The sequence below is a fragment of the Brachycentrus maculatus genome, unplaced genomic scaffold (assembly GCF_059751285.1).
Source record: "Brachycentrus maculatus isolate JH-2025_06_01 unplaced genomic scaffold, ASM5975128v1 h1tg001184l, whole genome shotgun sequence".
Classification (NCBI taxonomy): Eukaryota; Metazoa; Arthropoda; class Insecta; order Trichoptera; family Brachycentridae; genus Brachycentrus; species Brachycentrus maculatus.
Genome location: NW_028281871.1, coordinates 93463 through 113851, shown reverse-complemented (window position 1 = coordinate 113851; position 20389 = coordinate 93463). Strand labels below are relative to the sequence as shown.

Sequence of the window (20389 nt, the reverse complement as noted above, 5' to 3'; positions counted from 1 at the left end):
GAATATTTGGTCAAGACTCACCGCGCACATGAAGACGCTGATGATGACCAGCCATTGGAGCCAGTTCTCTCCCTGCTTGATGTAGGCCATCGGGTTGTGCAGCACTTGGAACAGCTCCCGGACCACGAGCAGGAAGCTCAGCGCGATCAGGAAGTACCCGACCACTTTGACTATCAGCGGGACTTGGCATTCTTTCACGAACGAATCTCGAGTTTCCGGCGGACAGTCGCGCAGATAAACACCTGAAAATATCAGTCAGTCCTTCAAAGCTGTCCAAAATCTCACTGGACAACGCAACAAAGGCTTCGATACACACAAAAATCTTAGTGAATTAACATTTTCGGTATGTCCAAATATTTTTTTTTTTTGTTGTTGGAATCACTTCATACATATACTATCTAATTCTTTTCTTTTCAACACTACATATTTCTTTCACAGAAAAATATATTTTTTCAATATAAAAACAGTGTTTTAAACAAAAAAATTCATTACTGAAATATGATAGATCTAAGATCTATGATAGGTCTAAAACGTACGAATGACATAGATCAGACACATAATAAATGTTAATAATACAGGAACAACCTGAAGTGATAATTTTGGTTTATAATAAAATTAAAATTTCATTAATTGATTCGGCAGTCACTTCATAGTAATATCTATCCGTTTTTAATTTAATTTCACTTGATAAATACCACTATTTCTTAAAATCTATTGTGACACGTGTTTCGATGCATTCTGCATCCTTTTCATCATCACAGTGTTTGAAAATGATGCGGAAAGCATTGTAACATGTCGCTCACTCCTTTCAAGAACGTCATAAATAAAAAAACTTGATTTTTCAGGAGAACGTTTTTAAAGTTTAAAAATATAATACAATGTATTGAAAATAAGTATCAAGCCACTTATTGAACTTTTTACTATGCAACAGATCTTTTTAGGTAAAACCTGGAGGTTTTTTCTCCATTTGAATTTTTTTTGGTATGTTTTAAAAAATACTTAAACAATACCTTTCCTTCAAAATGCAAAAACAACACTTTCCGCCCTGTAGCGGGTAAACATTAAGTTAAAAATATGCCTCTTTTGCTGGAATATAGTACGTTTTCTGGGGATTTCGAAAACATGCACAACTGAAAATTTACGATTTTTGATTTATGACGTTCTTGAAAGGGGTGAGCGATATGTAAGAATAGATTTTAAGAAATAGTGGTATTACCAAGTGATGTATTTAAAAAATTTAATTTCAATTTAATTTAAAAATTAAATTTAAATACCAATGTATTTAAAAAATTACCAAGCCACTTATTAAACTTTTTAAAATGCAACAGATCTTTTTAGGTAAAACCTGAAGGTTTATTCTACATTCGAAAAATATTAAGTGTTTTTAAAAAAATAATTAATTAAAACCTTTTATTCAAAATGCAAAAACAATACTTTCTGCCCCGTATCGGGTAAATATTAAGTTAAAAATATGCCTCTTTTGCTGTGATATAGTACATTATCTGGGCATTCCGAAAACATGCACAACTGAAAATTGTCAATTCTTGATTTATGACGTTCTTGAAAGGAGTGAGCCATATAGATTACTGCTCAACAATATTATTTTTGGCAAATGAAGGAAATTTAAATAAATTGGAAATTATACTAAATAAAGCGATGAGAATAGTGCTCAAGTAAAATAGATATAATAATATGGACAAAATGAGAGAAGAACTCAACTGGTTATCTATAAAAAAGAGACTAAAATTAAATATGCTGATCTTTATATATAAATTTTCAAACGATAAATTACCCAAATATTTTAAAGATAAAATAGTTAAACAAAAATTTTCATGAACATATTACTAGAAATAAGGACAAAATAAGACTGCCATTGTTGAATAAAAACCAAGTCACAAAATTGTTTAATGTGTAAGGATTTGAAAATGTATGATGAGATGCCTGAATGTATAAAGAATGAAAAGAATGTAAAAACAAATGTTTTGTTTACTGTAAGAAGATGTAAATATATATATATGATGTAAATTAAGTGTAAATAATAGTGTTTTCTAGGGACGGAAAGATTGATAAAGACATAGAAAGGAGAGTGAATGCTGGGAACAATGTGAATGGTGCACTGAAATCAGTTATAGCAAATAAAAACCTATCAGCGGAAGCTAAACTGGCAGTGCACAACGGAGTCCTGGTTCCAACTCTAATGTATGGAAGTGAAACATGGAGTTGGCAAAAGAAGGATGAAAGTAGACTGAATTCAGTCAAAATGCGATCTCTCAGAAGAATGTGCGACAAAACGATGTATGATAGATGTGCGAATAGTGAAATAAGGAAGGAATGCAAAGCTGAGATAAGCATTATCGATAAAATTAAGAAAGGTGTGTTGAGATGGTTTGGACATGTGGAACGAATGAGTGAGGAAAGAACGGTAAAATGGATTTATGGGGCGAATGTTAGTGGGAAAAGAAGCAGAGGAAGACCGAGAAAAACATGGCACGATCAGGTATGCCAAATACTTGAAAGTGGTCAGGTTAGGAGTCGTAACAATCGGTGTGTATGTATGAGGAGATGCATGAACGTGGAAGAGGCGAAGAATGTTTGCAAGGACAGAGTGGTGTGGCGCTCTATTCTCTCTGCCTACCCCTGCGGTAGGCAGAGAGAAAGTTCATTAAAGATTCGAATTAAAGAACATCATAGCGGTCTTGTTAGTAATTATTTTTCGGAATTTGCAAATCATATAATAGATACTAATCACTCATTTCCCTCTCATAAATTAAAATTATTACACCTTGTTCCATATAAAGGCCAAATTATGAATTGTCTTGAAAATTTAGAAGTACAAAAAAACTTGAATTCTAATAATAATTTATTAAATAATATATTGTTTCAAAATTCTTCGCCATTGCTTTCCATTTTTCCTTTGTTTTCAAACTCCGTTCCTTGACTAACCCCTTCCCCTTACTTTCCCCTCTCCTTATTTATAGAACAATTTTATATTTTATATTTTAGTTATTATACAGACCTGAATGATGGAAGTTTAACTTCTGAAACATGTAGTTATAATAAAACTCAAGTGGTAAAAAACGAAGTGTTTTCTTTAATCATTGTAACATGTCTTACCACAAAGTTAATGCCGAAACAATAAATAAAATATGGATTATATCTATGGAAGTTACACGTGGAAAATGATATCTGACGAATGTATTGATTTTACAATCATTATTTGATTACATCATCATAATTGAATCTCAAAGTAAGACAACAAACCTGTGGATGAGTTCTTGTTTCTTTCAACAACTCGTAAACATATAATTATTATTTATTATGCAAACTAAACTCGTCTAACAACTTAAGTACGTCTGCCATAATTATATGCTAGAATAATCTATTGCTGGTACATTATTTCTAAATACGCAGTTGTTACTTAATACGGATCTGAGCATGAATTTAATAACTAGATCTTCGCAAACAATCTTCTTCTTCTTCTTCAAACCCTTATCAGCACCCCAATGGTGCATAGGGCACTGCATATAAACGCAGTGTTATCTTGATCGTTAACACGTGAAGGAAAGGTGATCAGCCCTCCGCTTCAGATACCAGTCAGGGTGATATTGAATAAATATTAGAGTGAAAAAATCACTTATATTTATTTGACCCCCCCCCCTGGGAATCGAACCTGGGACCTCCAGTCGAGCGTGCTGACCATTACACTATGGAGGCCAACAATCTTCACCTCTTCCAAATTCATGCACTCCTCATACATCTTCTTCTTCCTGGCTACATCCCAGCTTGCAATGATTAAAGAAAACACTTGTTTTTTACCACTTGAGTTTTATTAAAGACTACATGTTTCAGAAGTTAAACTAACATCATTCAGGTCTGTATAATAATATATATTTTAGTTATTATACAGACCTGAATGATGGAAGTTTAACTTCTGAAACATGTAGTCTTTAATAAAACTCAAGTGGTAAAAAACAAGTGTTTTCTTTAATCGTTGTAACAAGTCTTACCACAAAGTTAATGCTGAAACAATAAATAAAACATCCCAGCTTATTGTCCTTATAGACTTTTTTTTTTAGATGGGAATTGCATTTATTATTTACCTTGCTTATTATGTACAAGGTTTATAGATCATTTAGTGGATTTTTGTTTCTTCTAGCTAATTAAACATGTTTTTATTTGAATCTGTGTTGGGAACAGGAGGGATAATCTAGTGTCCTTATAGACTGCTGGGGTCAGCTCTCCTCGTCCTCGGGTTATAGGTCCTTCTGTCCTAGATAACGTCACCTAGGCCATGCCTTGGAATCATGTTATCTTTCTGCATCACCCATGAATTCCTTGGTCTTCCTCTAGATAACTTAGGAGGAAGATCCATTTTTATTGCCTGGTTAACTAAATGTCGTAAACTGTAAAAATGACGTTTTTTGGATGAAAGACAGAGCATAAATGCTAGAATAACAGAACCGTCAAAATTATAGATGTCTCAAAAATATCATTGTATTTCCCAACATAGAATGAATCTTCTTTGTAGACTGTTGGGGTTAGCTCTCCTCGTCCTCGGGTTGTAGGTCCTATCACATACAACGTCACCTATGTAGGTCATGCCATCGAATCATGTTATATCTCTACAGCATCCACGAATTTGTCGGTCTTCCTCTAGATGTCTTTCGAGGCAGATCCATGGCGATTGCCTGCTTCACAATGTGTTCAGGTTCTCTGCGTCCTATGTGCCCATACCATCTCAATTGTCTTTTCTCTACCTTCCTGTTAATGTTTGTTACGCCCAGGCTTCAAGGAATGTGTGAACTCTTTATTTCGTCTCTAAGGTACACTCTCCATACATACCCCCCTATTATTCCGACTCCTGACTTGACCACTTAATCATACCAATTTTCTTCTTCCTCTGCTTCTATTTCCGTTCGCCCTAAGCTTACTAACTAACCATTACGCCAGTTAAGCAGAGAGAATAGAACGCCACACTGATCTGTCCTTGGAAACAATCTTCGCCGCTTCCATATTCATGCATCTTCACATGCATAACCGCCGATTACTCCAACTCCTGACCTGACCAAATCCAAGTATTTGAAATACTGGATCACATCAACTTTTCTTCGATCTTCTTCCTCTACATTTATTTCCAATAAATTTTCTTTACCTTCTTTCTTCACTCATTTGTTCCACATGTCCAAACTATCTCAACACAACTTTCTTAATTTTATCAAAAATGCTTATCTCAACTTTAAGTTCTTTCCATATTTCACCATTGGAACATAACGCTCACTCCTTTCAAGAATGTCATAAATAAAAAATTGTCAATTTTCAGCTATGCATGTTTTCGGAATGCCCAGAAAATGTACTATATCCCAGCAAAAGCGGCATATTTTTAACTTAATATTTACCCGCTACAGGACAGAAAGTGTTGTTTTTGCATTTTGAAGAAAAGGTATTGTTCAATTATTTTTTTAAATATACTTAATATTTTTCAAATGGAGAAAAAACAATTAGGTTTCACCTCAAAAGATTGGTTGCACAGTTAAAAGTTCAATTAGAGGCTTGATATTTATTTTAAATACATTGTATTATATTTTAAAACTTTGAAAACATTCTCCTTAAAAATCAAGCTTTTTGATTTATAACGTTCTTGAAAAGAGTGAGGGATATGTGAAAGCTTTCAACATAGCCATCAACTGGGCTGAAGAAGTCGTCCAGAGCACTGAGGAATCGATAGTTTTATGACGAATGCGTGATATAGCCCTTGAACACCAGTTAGGTTCGTTGGTTTAAAAGAAAGTATCTGATTTTTAAAGCTAAAATAAAAAGGTTAATTTTTAAACAGTTCAGTCAATTTTAAATGAAAAACACTTGTTTTTTTTAACACTTGAGTTTATTTTATGACGACTAGTTTCGGAAGCTATGCTTCCATTTTCAGGTCCAAATGTAAACTGAACCTGAAATATTTCGACCTGAAGATGGAAGCATAGCTTCCAAAACTAGTCGTCATAAAATACACTCAAGTGGTAAAAAACAAGTGTTTTTCATTTAAAATTTCATCATGTCTTACCACAAAGTTAATGCCGAAACAATAAATAAAATTCATTAAATACCTAGCTAAAAATGTGAAATAAACAGCATTTTCATGAATCGAAATTTCATTTTTTTCTCTCATTGTTCTCCAAACACGCAGTGATCCGAATGGTTTCCTAATCCGACAACCCAATGCACGATGTTTGTTCGGATTAGCGAGCTGGTATTTTGTAATGTTATTGTTTCTAGTTCTTATGTCAATCTTTGTAAGGTCTTATGTCCAATAAACCAAATATCTCTGTAGTTTGAGTTGCGTTTCCTTTTCTGTAGCTGAGTGACGCCAGCTTATTTACCTTGGATAAACATTTTTTGGTCTCTCGAACCTCCTACGCCTTTGCTTGACATTCAAGTACGTTTTTTAAATTCTCTAGCCTTATTCGATCTTCTTTATTTATTTAAACTTCATGTACAGAAAATAAATAAGTACATTGGCAGGCTTATTGCTAAAAAGCAATATCTTCCAATAACCAAAAACAGACTAGTGATATTGATCAAAACGTTTGATACCATATATCGCTCACTCCTTTCAAGAACGTCATAAATCAAAAAACTAGATTTTTCAGGAGAACGTTTTTAAAGTTCAAAAATAGAATACAATGTTTTAAAAATTAATACCAAGCCACTTATTGAACTTTTTACTGGGCAACAGATCTTTTTAGGTAAAACCTGAAGGTTTTTTCTCCATTTGAAAAATATTTAGTATATTTAAAAAAAGAATTAAACAATACCTTTTCTTTAAAATGCAAAAACAACACTTTCTGCCCTGTAGCGGGTAAATATTAAGTTTAAAATATGCCTCTTTTGCTGGGATATAGTACATTTATTGGGCATTCCGAAAACATGCACAACTGAAAATTGACGATTTTTGATATGTGACGTTCTTGAAAGGAGTGAGCGATATGGCTGTTTGCAATCAGAGGGTAGATAGTACTTGAACATTAAAAAAAACATAAATTACAAATTGACATTTAAAAAATATAAATTACAAAAGATGATAATAAGGAGGGCAAAGGAAAAAGGGAGTTTAGGGAAGGAGGAAGAGGGAAAAACTAAGGGAGAAGGTTTGATGGACAGTTAGGATTCTAATGATTAGTAGTGATGTCTCAGACGTTTCTTAAAAGTTATTAGAGAAGGTGCATTTTTTCTTCTTCTTCATATCCAATAAGGTATCATCGCTCAGGAGGAATATCGAATTAAAAAATTATCTGTATAAAAAGGATATTTTAACCTTCTACATAAATCCCTCTAACGAGGTCTTAAAAATAGCTTAGTTGAAAGTACCACCGAATTGTTGTAAAAAATACTCATATTTTTTTCTTATTTTTTTTAAACCCTTATCTGCATTCCAGTGGTGCATAGGGCACTGCATCATATAAACGCAGTGTTATCTCGATCGTTAACACATGAATGAAATGTGATCAGCCCTCCGCTTCAGGTACCAGTCCAGGGTAATATATAATTAATATTACAGTGAAAAAATCACTTATATTTATTTGACCCCCCGAGAATCGAACCTGTGACCTCCAGTACGGTAGCGGAGCGTGCTGACCACTACAGTACGGAGGCGAAAAAAAATCAATTTATTACCTAATAAATAAGATCGCTGAGAAAACCCTAGTATATCTTCGTAACTTAGTATTTGATCGGCTTGATAAATGAATGGTGTCGTGAGTCATCGGGACGACCTTGCCGGATATTGCAAAAATAATGATATGACTGCATACGGTCGCAGTGTGGGATTCCTTATTATTATTATGTCTCGGACATTCCAGTTTATGGGGTGAGTCACGGAAATTACGCGATCCGGCTATAGCCGCTTGTGCACTACGCGGAATTTTACCGTCCGGCAGTCCGATTTTGAAAAATAAAAGCAACTACAGTTTAGCGTGATCGAATTTACGCGCAACGTGTTCACGCACCGATCAAGAGCACCGATCCGAAGAAAGACGGACAAAAGCACAAGCCAATCATCCGTTTTATTACGCTAACTGAAGTGCCGGACGGTAAAATTCCGTGTAGTGCACAAACGCCCTATAACTCGATGGTAGTAACTAGTGACCAATGGATAAATATATTACGATGTGTGATTATTGGCTAATAAATTAATATGAAAAATCACAAGACTATCGGTAGCATTCTTATTGAAATCTGTAGAGAACTAAGGGAGATATTGAGGTTTAAACTTTAGATATTTTTATAAAACGAAAAACGTGCGTTCGCATACGTCATCGAATTTCCGTCATCGGACGTTTTATGACGTCATATGGTTTATAGAGCTGTAATAGTAGTAGTGTGGATTGTTTGTTTACCACTACACTACCATTTGTGTCATACAAATATGAGGGGAAAGGGGGTGGGAGGGTGGATTATAGATATCAACAAATAGAGCCGCCAATAATTTAGCAATGTTACCAATATTAAAATAACTCCATCGTTTCTGTGACGTCATTCATTGCCAACTTACGAAAATAACGTTTTTCCGAAGGCGAAATTTCCAAAAAAAAAAAAATAATGAAAATATGAATTTGATTGGCTGTTTTAAACACTGCACGAGTCTAATACAATCCTTTATAGGTTGAGTATGTTAAATTAGATATTCTTCCCGTCTGACGAAGATCCATTCCTTCAGTTAAGACGATGGCTTGTCTAAACAAGTCATAAGATTCACGAACTTATGCCTTCACAAACAAATAGGGTGCTACTAAAATTTTAATTAATTTATCGGTTCGAGCCTATTTCCTGGTTGTTCCTTTAATGTGAAAATAATTTAAAAATCGTTCGGCCATATCTAGTAGGTACATAGCGACAATGTAAACGCTCCTTAACCTGTCCGGGAGTACGGACGTAAATGAACGTCAGTGCGAATTTTCCTTAAAGGAGTATCGACGTTAATGAACGTCGAAGTCCGTCTGTCAGTTAGTATGATGTAACTTGTATGGCAATGACATCTGTGGATATTTGTTTGTGTAAAATTTTTTCATAATTGATAAATATTTCGAATAGGTATTTTTTGGTTAACCTTTAGCTGCTGAGGTGGATTTAATTTCACGTAACCGCTGACGTGGGGGCCTCACAGTCCCGCATATATATGTGCCGATATTTAAAAATTTTCCCTTTCTTTAGGGTTTAGTCTTTTATAATAAGCATTAGCGGATATATTTAAATATATTTTTTTAAATTACAATTTATTTATTTAAAATTAACTATTATTTAAAAGTTGAGAAAAAAATAAGCATTTCGTTCACTCCTTTCAAGAACGTCATAAATCAAAAAAACTTGATTTTTCAGGAGAACGTTTTTAAAGTTTAAAAATATAACAATGTATTAAAAATAAATATCAAGCCACTTATTGAACTTTTTACTGTGCAACAGATCTTTTTAGGTAAAACCTGAAGGTTTTTTCTCCATTTGAAAAATATTTAGTATATTTAAAAAAATAATTAATCAATACCTTTTCTTAAAAATGCAAAAACAAAATTTTCTGCTCAGTAGCGGGTAAATATTAAGTTAAAAATATGCCTCTTTTGCTGGGATATAGTACATTTTCTAGGCATTCCGAAAACATGCACAAGTGAAAATTGACGATTTTTGATTTATGACGTTCTTGAAAGGAGTGAGCGATTTCTCGGCAAAAATCACATGAGATCATAAAAAATAGACTATAAAAAAATGTATTTTAGAAAATCAACAAATTAACTAAGAATCTCAATTTCAAATAGTATTTCTAGTAAATGGCACATCAGCAATTATTATTCTATTTTAACATAATTTCTATCTTCATAATACATCGATTTAACCCCTTACTGCATGATTTTTTTAAAACTTGTGAAAAAAATATATGATGTGTAAATTATGAAAAGAAAAGACACGTATTTTTTTATTTTTCAAAAAAAAATATTTTTACCTATATAAAATACAAAAAATTATTTTGGTCCAAATCTGGCACGCCATGCAGTTATAGTAAAAAAAATACTAGAGTACATGACATGGCTTGGAATCGAAAACCAATATTCTTAGTGGAAATTTGTAAAGCAATTCCTGTTTTTATTCAGACATAAGTTTATTTTGCATTTTTTGCAGATGACAAAGACAGAATCGGCCTAAAAATTAGGCCGATTAGGAGATTTCGACCCTCTTTGCAAAAGTAAAGAGGGTCAAAATCTGGAGAATCTGGAGATGCCATTACAGAGTTGTCGACAAAATGCAGACATTTTTTTTAATTCCTCCCACCTATTGCACGGTTCACCTATTCATGCTTTCGGAAATTAATGGGTTACCTAGATCAGGATTCCAATAATGACGTGTAGAGGATAACTGTACTATAGACATCATCATACATATTCCAATGAATTGTTCTATATCATTTTTCGACAATAAGATTGATATGTCTGGTCTTTGGTTTGTCGAGTACAACCGTGATTCCAAAACTATCATTCCAAGATGTCGTCTTCAAAAAATATTTAAAAAATTGAACAGGAGAATCTATATCGTCAAAGTCATTTGGAAACTCTAGATCTTCCAAAAATGCAATATCATCTGGTGATTTACACATGTTTCGACTTCTCCACACAAACTTCTTGGTAGCAGAAGTTTAAGGAGCTTCTTGGACTTCGTTTTCTTCATCAGAACTGCTCTCATCGCTTTCTAGAATAATTACATTTTTGGGAGTACTCATTTGGGGGTAATCCTCATTATCTGACACATCATCCTCGCTGTCAATACTATTGTTTGGTATTTCTCTTGCATGTTTTGTAGTGTTGTAGAATTTACGAGCGTCCATATTTAAAAAAATAGTTAAAATCGATTAAAATACACTTAAGTTGGTTATTGGCATTTTACAACTTATTTGACCGTATGTGCAATTTTTTTTGACTAGTTGCATGATGGACCATATATGGACCAAAAACATTTTACACAATATTATCCATAATTTTATATAAAAGTGATCATTTTATTACTTACCCGATGAAAATAATATTAAACCAGTGCAATATAATTTTTATAGCGTTTTACAAACAAAAAACTAAAAAAAAAACACTTTTGAATATCACGTTTGGGCAGAAAATCATAAACCGACGGTTGGAAACAGCCGAACCCACATCTAGTACAACCAGATACATCTAGCAAGAAGTTTGACAACTAGTAACGCGGATCATAGATAAAACTTTAGTATTATTGCCGAAAGCAAGAAATATTTTATCATTTTGTTGTTTTTTAAGGCGAAAGATTATTTTGGATCATATATGAGCCAGTATGCGGTAAGGGGTTAATGAAGAAGAAAAAAATAATGTAAAAAGAACCCACTCCCCAGAGAAAGTCGGACTTCAATTTTTGTACTCCCGCAAAGGTTAAAAATAAAAGTAACCTGATAATCAATCGGCCAAAATAAAAATATTTAAAAATCGATCGAGTGGGTACTTACCGACAATGTAAACGCTGAAAAGCAGCACGAAGACCGCGTGGCAGACGAGGCTGGCGAAGAAGAACTTCCGGATCCGCTTCCACTTGAGGTGCAGGAAGGTCTCGCAGAGCGGGTGCTTGAGGACGTCCCTCCTGCCCACCTCCACGAAGGACAGCAGCAGGCTGCTCTCGCTCCTGGCCTGCACGACCATTCCGCCCAACCTGCAAGCGAGGAATACATCTTAAACGGGAATGATACTCCGCGCTGTTCCTTGATTCATGTTGTTAATAGCATCAAAATATATTTGAATTTTTCTTGGTAAATACCACTGTTTCTAACCAGTTGCCAGCTTATCCCGATTGCGACTCGGGCAAGGAGTTTGTGTTGCATCGATGAGTCCGAGTGCTGCTCGGGCAAATCGTATTTCAACTTGGTGGTATTGATTTGCCCGAGCCAAATATATTTATGTATTTGGTTTTATTGACCCGAGCAGTGTTCGGGTAGTCCTGTTTCGAGTTGTTTGGTGATGATTTCCTGCACCGACGAATCTGCTCGCCAAAATTCGAGTGTGAAGAGATTAAAATCTATTGTAGCACGTGTTTCGATGCATTCCGCATCATTTTCAATTACCCGTATGTGAAGCTAGGTCAAAATAAAATTTGAAGTTATGTCTTTGGGATGTTTTAGGATGAAGAGGGAGAAGGAGCTATTTTTTCTTCTTCTACTTGTGTCTTTTCAGGTCCCTCCAACGTTGGCAAAGGTTTCCCGTTCTTGAGCCATCCGGAACAACTGTTTGCTTTCTGCCAGCTCCTCACAGTCCTTCTATCTCTTTCCTATCATAATTAACTGTTTTTCTTCTCCGTCTTAGTCTTCAATACTGAGGGTTGTGACCCTTGTGGAAGCAATAACTCTTCTCCAGTTATCCCTTGACTGATCTGTACGTAGCGCTCCAACCACCGAGGTGCCTTGATCGATCTATCATGTGGGGGATCGATCTTCCTCTCCCGCTCTTCCCCTCCAGGCTATCGATCCCAACCAATCTTTCCAGGCTGTTCTCATTGCCACGCGCAATGTGTTCGAAGAATCGAAGAATCCGTCGTGTACAGACATTGGCCAGGTCAAGTCATCAGAATGTAATTCCTGACGAGTAGACTCGTTGGTGCGTCTAGGTGTCCATGGAATTCGGAGCACGCGCCTCCAACTCCGCATTTCGAAATCGTCAAATTTTCTCCTGCTGCTTTTATGGTCCATGTTTCAACAGTATAGAGAAAACAATTAACTGTATAAAGTGGTATTTCTCTCCACGAAATATGTGACCCAGATATGAGATCTTACGAACCTTGATATTCGACAAGATTTCTCTTTCTTCTCTTCTGAGAACTTCTTCATTTCTGACCCTATCCACCCAGGGAATACGAAGCATTCTGCGGTGAAGCCACATTTTAGAAGCTGTTTCTTACTTTTATTTGGATTTATTTTGCTATCAGTGGGAATATGGACAATAGAGGGGGGCTTTAGTCGTAACGTCATAGTGAGTTTATTATTGTTTATATTTTCATGAATCTATTGTTTCAATGTGTTGTTCGAGGAGTTTTTTTACTTTTCGTATTAATAATTTTTATGATTTCTACGTCATTGTAGTTATGTATATGATTATTATCTATGTCTCACAACATATTTTTAAGAGATAGTGGTATTTACCAAGTAAAATCTAAATTGAAATGGATAGATACGAGTATTACCACAAAGTGACTGCCGATTCAATGATTGAAAGCACTAAAATCGTTTTAAAGTACCGTGATCCTTCCCCAAGCGTGCCAAAACCAGTGCGATTAAAGCAGATAGACTCAGTGGCCTGGATTCCTGGAATTTGGAAGGAATTTTAGCATAGCAAGAATGTAGAGAGGTTTAATCATCCGTCGATTGACGTTTGATTTCCTTGGTCCGGTGTTGTGTGATGTGTGGCGTATGGTATTCGGTGATTTATTGTGTGTTTAAATGTTCCGAAGCCGCAATCCTCCATTCTATTAAATTTTATTAAGCGATTTCGAGTGGTTTGGGTGTACCTCTTCGTGGTTCCAGAATGTGTATCGTATTATTAGTTTTTAATAAACCGAGTGTTAGAATTTATATCAGAAGGTTTTCAAATGTTTAACTGTGAATATATTAATCGATATCTGTCATTTTTCGTTTTTTTGTAATATTTAAAAATCAAAAATGGATTTTGAGTGGCAACTAGAGAAAGAAATATTTACTCGGTAAATACCACTATTTCTTAAAATCTATTGTGATACGTGTTTCAATGCATTCCGCATCCTTTTCAAACACCGTATGTGAAGCTAAGTCTAAATTTTAGAGTTGTGTCCTTGGGATGATGGAAGACGAAGAAAGGAGTCGGATCTGTTAAACTATCATACTGATTTCGACTTAGATTACTTGAAATTGATGCGGAATGCATCTAAACACGTGTCACAATAGATTTTTTAAGAAATAGTGGTAATTACCAAGTAAAATTTAAATTAAAAATGGATAGATATTACTAAGAAATACAATATTTTGAGTGTGTCCAAGTCTTGTTTAATCATAAATTTGTCACACTAAAAATATGGTAAAAGGAAACAGTGATGCGTTTTTTATAAGGAGATGTAAATTTGTATCTCATTTGTGGTTTATTCTTACAATTCAATAAACCAGTAATTTCTCCATTATTGTTGTTGTTAAATTCTACCATTTTATTTCTTTGACAGCCGAACATCTTTAAACAAAAGAAAAACCCTCGATATTAGGTATTAGTATTGTCACAACATCCTGAAACTCAAAGCATTATATGTACAAGTCACCGTATTAAAACAAACAAAAAACTAGCATTTTTTTTTAAATATTCCACATATAATGTACGTATTGTACTCACACATTTAAACTCTCTTCTGGCTTCTCACTCCTGAAATAAGGATATGATTTAATGCATTTGCACACACACATAAAGGTTATCAACTTGTGATGACGCGGTATAATCGACCACCCCTCTATAAAATATATATGTATGTTCATGTTTATGTATATGCGAGTATATATATCACGATGCTGATAATCATTTCAACACAAATAAAATATAGAAAAATAGCATTTTATTTGGGGTAAATTTTTACCTCACTCCGAAACGCACCGGACTCTTCGTTGTTGTGTACTCTGTATCAAAAAGGTTAAACAAATTAAGTATGTATATTTTCTCACCAGCAAACTGTTGTGTCCTTTTTGTTTGAGGGGCTTGCTTATTTACATAAGTCGACATCGAATTAGTCTTGTATAATATTTTTAGGCATGCAACTTTTTGGTAAGACTCATACGTCTAAAGCTGTTTAGGGACATTGAAAATTGTCCAAACCTTGCGGCCAGCGGTACCAGCGGTCGAAAGTCCAGTTTCAATTCGCAGTCCACGTCGCCTATCTCGTGGTCGACCACTCGGATGGCGTCGTCGAACTTCTTTATGTAGTGCGGCAGAACTTCGGGAGTCCTGCGGACTATGAAGGAGAGCGCAGAGTGACCTCCCTTTGTCCTCATCGTGACGTCTCCGCCGTAATCTGAAATGGACGGAAGATACGTTGATGTCCACATTGGCTCATTTCTGTTAAAGCCAAGCAAGCAAAGCTAAGAAAGTCAGCAAGCTCGGCTACCGTGCTGGGGGTCCCGGGTTCGATTCCCAAGGGAGTGGGCCAAATAAATGCAAGTGATTTTTTCACTCTAATATTTATTCAATATTGCCCTGGACTGCTACCTGAAGCGGAAAGCTAATCACCTTTCCTTCAATTTGTTAACGATCAAGACAACACTGTGTTTATATGATGCAGTGCCCTATGCACCATCGGGTGCGGATGAGGGTTTGAAGAAGAAGAAGTTAAAGCCAGTCCATGGCTTTTATCTGTTGCTGATTGTTATATTGTTGATATTGACGACATCAAATCTTAATGATGAAACATCCAATCTTTTTGTCGAATCTCCCACAGTTTCATTTTTCGAAACTAAAACAAAAATCACGAATGGAAGTTATCAGAGAATCAGCATAAAAGTGGAGCATATGAAGTCCACAAACTGCTTCTGCTGCTTTGCATTCTCTAGTCAGGTCCACGTCCCAACAAGAATTACCGACGAAGAAGGACTGATATGGCCAGCAACGCAAATGTGCTCCAAAGAGCAAGAGACTTGCTGACTGATATCAAGGTCTGGAAGGTGTCCTATTTGGGGCATGTGCTAAGAGGAGAAATGTTCTAGCTATTGCACCTAATCATAAAAGGCCAAATAGAGGGTCGACGAGGTGTGGGCAGAAGACAGATCTCCTGGCTCCGGAATATACGAGATTAGACGGGAATTAAGACCGCTAAGGCGCTGTTTAGAGCTGGCCAAGACAAGGACAATAACACTCAAGTGATAATCGACGTCAGAGGGACCTGACATGATGTGCACAGAAAAAGAAGATTCAATAGCTCCAAAAAAGTATCAATAATACCTAGCAGCATGTTGACGCACGTTGAGAACTCGTTGAGCGCAGACAGGTGCACGGGCGTGTAGCCGTAGTTGTCGGGCGCGTTGGGGTCGGCTCCGGCTACCAGCAGCGCACGTGCGCACTCGGACCCGCGTGCCGACCGCCCCAGCGCGGCGTGCAAGGGCGTGCGCCCGTCCTGGTCGCGCGCCGTCATGCTGGCTCCGCGCGCCACCAACAATTCCACCATGTCTGTCGCCTGGGCGATACATGCTGTTGGAAGGTAAAAATTACTTAATAGTTATCAATAAGTTTATTAGTTAAGATAAGTTTGCGTCTGCCTCCGTAGTGTAATGGTGAGCACGCTCGGCTACCGCACTGGAGGTCCCGGGTTCGATTCCCAGGAAGAGTCAAATAAATGTAAGTGATTTTTCACTCTTATATTTAACCAACTTTTACCCCGGACTGGTGCCTGAAGTGCAGGGCTGATCACATTTTCTCTATGTGTTAACGATCAAGATAACACTGCTTTTATATGATACAGTGTCCCTTGCACCATAGGGTGCGAATAAGAGTTAGAAGAAGAATAATTATGTGTACGATGAAGTAAAAATAATAATAAAATTAATTAAAAAACCTCGAAAAATGCTGTCAGCATCAGAACAGCTATAAAAATCTAAGAAATTTAACACAAAATGAATTGGTGTTAACACAAGAGTGTGGATAAGGGTTTCAAGAAAAATAAATATCAAAATCTTCTTCTTCTTAGTGTAGGCTTGGTGGCCTGTTTTTTTTAAGAAGGATCACCTTCCTGCGATGTCGATTCCCAGCTGTCAATCCATCTCTTTGGTGTTCTGCCCGGGAGTCGTTGGGGCTAGAAACTGGCTGCAAATAGCAATAGACCGAAAAACTGGAAGGATACAGAAGAGGCCTATATGCAGAAGTGCAGGACGGAAGGTTTAAGAAGAAGAAAGATGGAGACACTTGGATCAAGTTGTAAAGAGTCTTGTACCCACCCAAGTGCAAGGCCGTCTGCTGCCGCTTGTTGGGCGTGTCCGTGGGCGCCCCCCGGTCTAGCAGCTCCTTGGCGCAGTCCACGTGGCCGTCCTCCGCCGCCAGGTGCAGCGCGGTGAGGCGCGCGGGCCCGAAGCGCGCGCGCACGTCCGCACCGTGCTTCAGCAGGAGCGCGGCGCAGGGGGCCGACCCGAGGGCGGCGGCCACGTGCAGCGGCGTCTCGGTGAACACCTACAAAATGAGATATTATAGTGCCTACATATCTAAGTATCTGCCAGGTCTGTTAAAGAGGCTGTCAGTGCCTACTTATCCCACATTGGCAACACCGAAGGAACAATCTGAAACTTTGTCAAAAAATAGTCAGGTGCTATATTTGGTTAGTACTTTGATACGGAGTTGAACGTGGACCCTCAATATCAACACTATGAACTGGTTAGTGGCATCAAAAATATATGGTTTCATCGTAGAATGCTACGCATTCCATGGACTGATGTAGTCAGCAACGGAAATGTCCTCCAAAGAGCAAGATACAGTTGCTGACTGATATCGAAGTCCGGAAGGTGTGCTATCTGGGGCATGTGCTTAGAGGAGAGAATACAAAGAGAAAGAGAAGAAAGACAGTTGCTGACTGATATCAAAGTCTGGCAGGTGTCCTATTTGGGGCATGTGCTGAGAGGAGAGAAATACGAGCTATTGCACCTAATAGAGGGTCGACGAGGTGTGGACAGAAAGGAGATCTCCTGGCTCCGGAATATACGAGATTGGATGGGAATCAGAACAGATGAGACGCTTTTTAGAGCTGCCCAAGACAGGGATATATACTGATACCACTATTTCTTAATATGTAATGTTTAAGCTAAAACTGTATTGTAGAACAGGTACCGTAGAACGGGGCTACTTAAACTTTGATGTGTTACTTGAGCCCAGTACAAAAAACATATTTAGATCGTGGTATCGATCGAAGTATCGTGATAATAAGTGTCACCTATTTGGGAAACAATGAATCATGTCGATACGTTCATTATTGTACACCAAATACAGATTTAAATCTTTTTTGTACTGGGCTTAAGTAACACATCAAAGTTCAAGTAGCCCCGTTCTACGGTAGTCTATGCGTTTATTCTCTCTACCAACGTCTGTGAGAAGAAATGACAGCATCTCCATCAACAAACATTTTCCAAATAAATCGAACCACGGACGGTATGCTGGCTCGCCAAACTTCTGGATTGAGTGGCTCTTAAAGTTTTGAAGGCAGTTCGACCGACCTGAGGAGTATCAGCTCTGGCTCCACTCTCCAGCAGAACCCTAACGCAGTCCTCTGCCTCACTCTGCACCGCGTAGTGCAATGGAGAGCGATCGTTGATTCCTGCATTCACGTCTGCACTGTGCTTGATCAGGGCCTAAAAAGTCGATAAATATGTCATTTACTCGTAAATACAAATACCATATTTTTTATGAATTGATAACTATTACGACATAAATTATGAACAATATGGAAGTTTAGGTAAATACCTAAATTGTAATAATTGTAAATACAAGCTTTACGACCTGTCGTCGTGAAACTGGCGTCGCGGGTTCGATTCCCGCCAATTGCAAAATGAATTCAAGAAAGATTTATTTTCAATTGGTCTGGGTGTTTGTAATGTATTTTTCACATTTACCTTCCCTATCCTTACTATTTTACCTGCAGACAATCATCTAAAACAGACGCTTTGCGGGTTATTCCTTTTTTTAAATATTGGAGTTATGAACAATGATCTAGATACACCCTGAGTATTGTTACTTGTATGCAAGGGACGCTCTTGGCGCTAGCTGCGCAGTGCAGGGGCGTAGCCTTGCGGCACCGGTCCCACGCGCTGTGGGCAGCCCCGTGGTCCAGGAGCAGCCTGACGCTGTCCGCGCTGCCAACTAGAGCTGACAGGTGAAGTGCACTCCTGGAACAAACGTCATGTTGACCAGATCATGTTCCGAGACAGAGAAGTGAGAACTGAGCGCCGATCTGAGAGCAGCTGACCCTGTCATGGTGTAGACACATCCCTTTGAACAGTCTTGACAAACAATGTGGTAGCTTCCAAAGAAAGGAATATGTTTAAGCCTTTCAGTTGTGAACTGATAACATGACCTTACAGCTTACACAATCTCAGAGAATTGCTTACGCTAGCTCAATATATAGTTTATACTAGCTTAATGTATCTTACACAAGCTCTGTGTACAACTTACACAAGCTCAATATATAACGTACACACAGCAAATAATCGTTTTCTTTTCCTATATTAGATGCAAATACGTATCAGATTTAAAGTTTTAACTCGTTTGGGCATCCATTTGATCTTTATAATCGTCAACAACTTTTTCTGTCATGGTCAATCCACATTTTTCCATAAATTTCATTTTCCTGATTAATAAAGTTTCTTTCTTCTATCCACACCTAAGTGGTGCATTGCGCATCGCGGAAAAAATTAAGAGTTAGTACGGCTGTCCAAACTCAAAACACAGTAAGGGACATTTTTTGTAGTACGTTTTTTTTGCATTTTTGGACTAAGTAGATTCTACTTAATCCAAAAATGCAAAAAACTACACAAAATGTTTCTTACTGTGTTTTAAGTTTGGACAGCCGAGTAAGGAAAATAATTTTAGGGACAAAAAGGGACATGGAAAGTATTACTAAATTTTGTGTTTGTGGACATTCTTCCTATTGCAATTGCACCTAATATATAAAAATATGTATATAAGCAAAATATGGGGTCGACGAGGTCGACAGAAGGTCGACGAGGTCGACAGAAGGCAGATCTTGCTTCGGAATATACAAGATTGGACGGGGATCAAGACCGTCGAGGCTCTGTTTAGAGCTCTAGAGCTGCCCGAGATAAGAACAATTACTCTTAAGTGATGAATAAGTACACAGAGTAAGAAGGACGTTGTCCTCACCTGCCCTGGGCGTCCATGACGTGCGGGTCGGCGCCCCCCTTGAGCAGCAGCGCCACGGCGGCAGGCTTGCCGAGCCAGCAGGCCCACAGCAGGGAGGCGCCCGCGGCCCCCGGCAGCGCCAGCGCCGCCTGCGCGCGCTCCGTGCACACCAGCTCGCCGGCGCCCCACGTGTCCAGCTCCTTGAGACTCTCCACGATTTCGTCTGCGGTCAAAACATTAAACAACAACATTTTGAGTGTGTTATTCGTCTCACCAATAGATGTCACTAGCGAAAATTCTAGTGATTCTTGTACAATGTTTCAAAATTTAATCATATATATTTTAGCAACAAAATTTTGAGTGTGCTATTGCGAGTGTTTTTGCCTAGAATTTTCACTTATGAATTACATGAAATTATAGTAACTTTAAACATAAAGAGTAAATCCACTCACAAATAGGCATAAGCTATGAAACTTATAAAGTTGAAGCCTGAGTAGGGACATGATAAA

General features: G+C 37.3%; 2 protein-coding genes across 5 annotated transcripts in view; one reads left to right on the top strand and one right to left on the bottom strand.

Annotated features, from left to right (window-relative positions):
- The window catches only part of LOC148299324 (ubiquinone biosynthesis monooxygenase COQ6, mitochondrial-like), a 66295-nt gene that overhangs the window by 14158 nt on the left and 31748 nt on the right, over positions 1-20389 (top strand). The gene's annotated exons all lie outside the window — the stretch shown is intronic.
- The window catches only part of LOC148299325 (transient receptor potential channel pyrexia-like), a 43572-nt gene that overhangs the window by 4144 nt on the left and 19039 nt on the right, over positions 1-20389 (bottom strand). For 2 of the 4 annotated variants that reach the window (XM_088276195.1, XM_088276196.1), the window contains exons 4-12: positions 19902-20103; positions 18757-18907; positions 18239-18373; positions 16976-17204; positions 15987-16232; positions 14868-15063; positions 14394-14423; positions 11504-11703; positions 22-242 (exon numbers count right to left, since the gene is read on the bottom strand). In XM_088276195.1, coding sequence (XP_088132321.1) covers positions 22-242; positions 11504-11703; positions 14394-14423; positions 14868-15063; positions 15987-16232; positions 16976-17204; positions 18239-18373; positions 18757-18907; positions 19902-20103 — 1610 coding nt within the window. The remainder of the gene's footprint in view (positions 1-21; positions 243-11503; positions 11704-14393; positions 14424-14867; positions 15064-15986; positions 16233-16975; positions 17205-18238; positions 18374-18756; positions 18908-19901; positions 20104-20389) is intronic. The other 2 variants (XM_088276198.1, XM_088276199.1) reach the window with 1 other exon arrangement.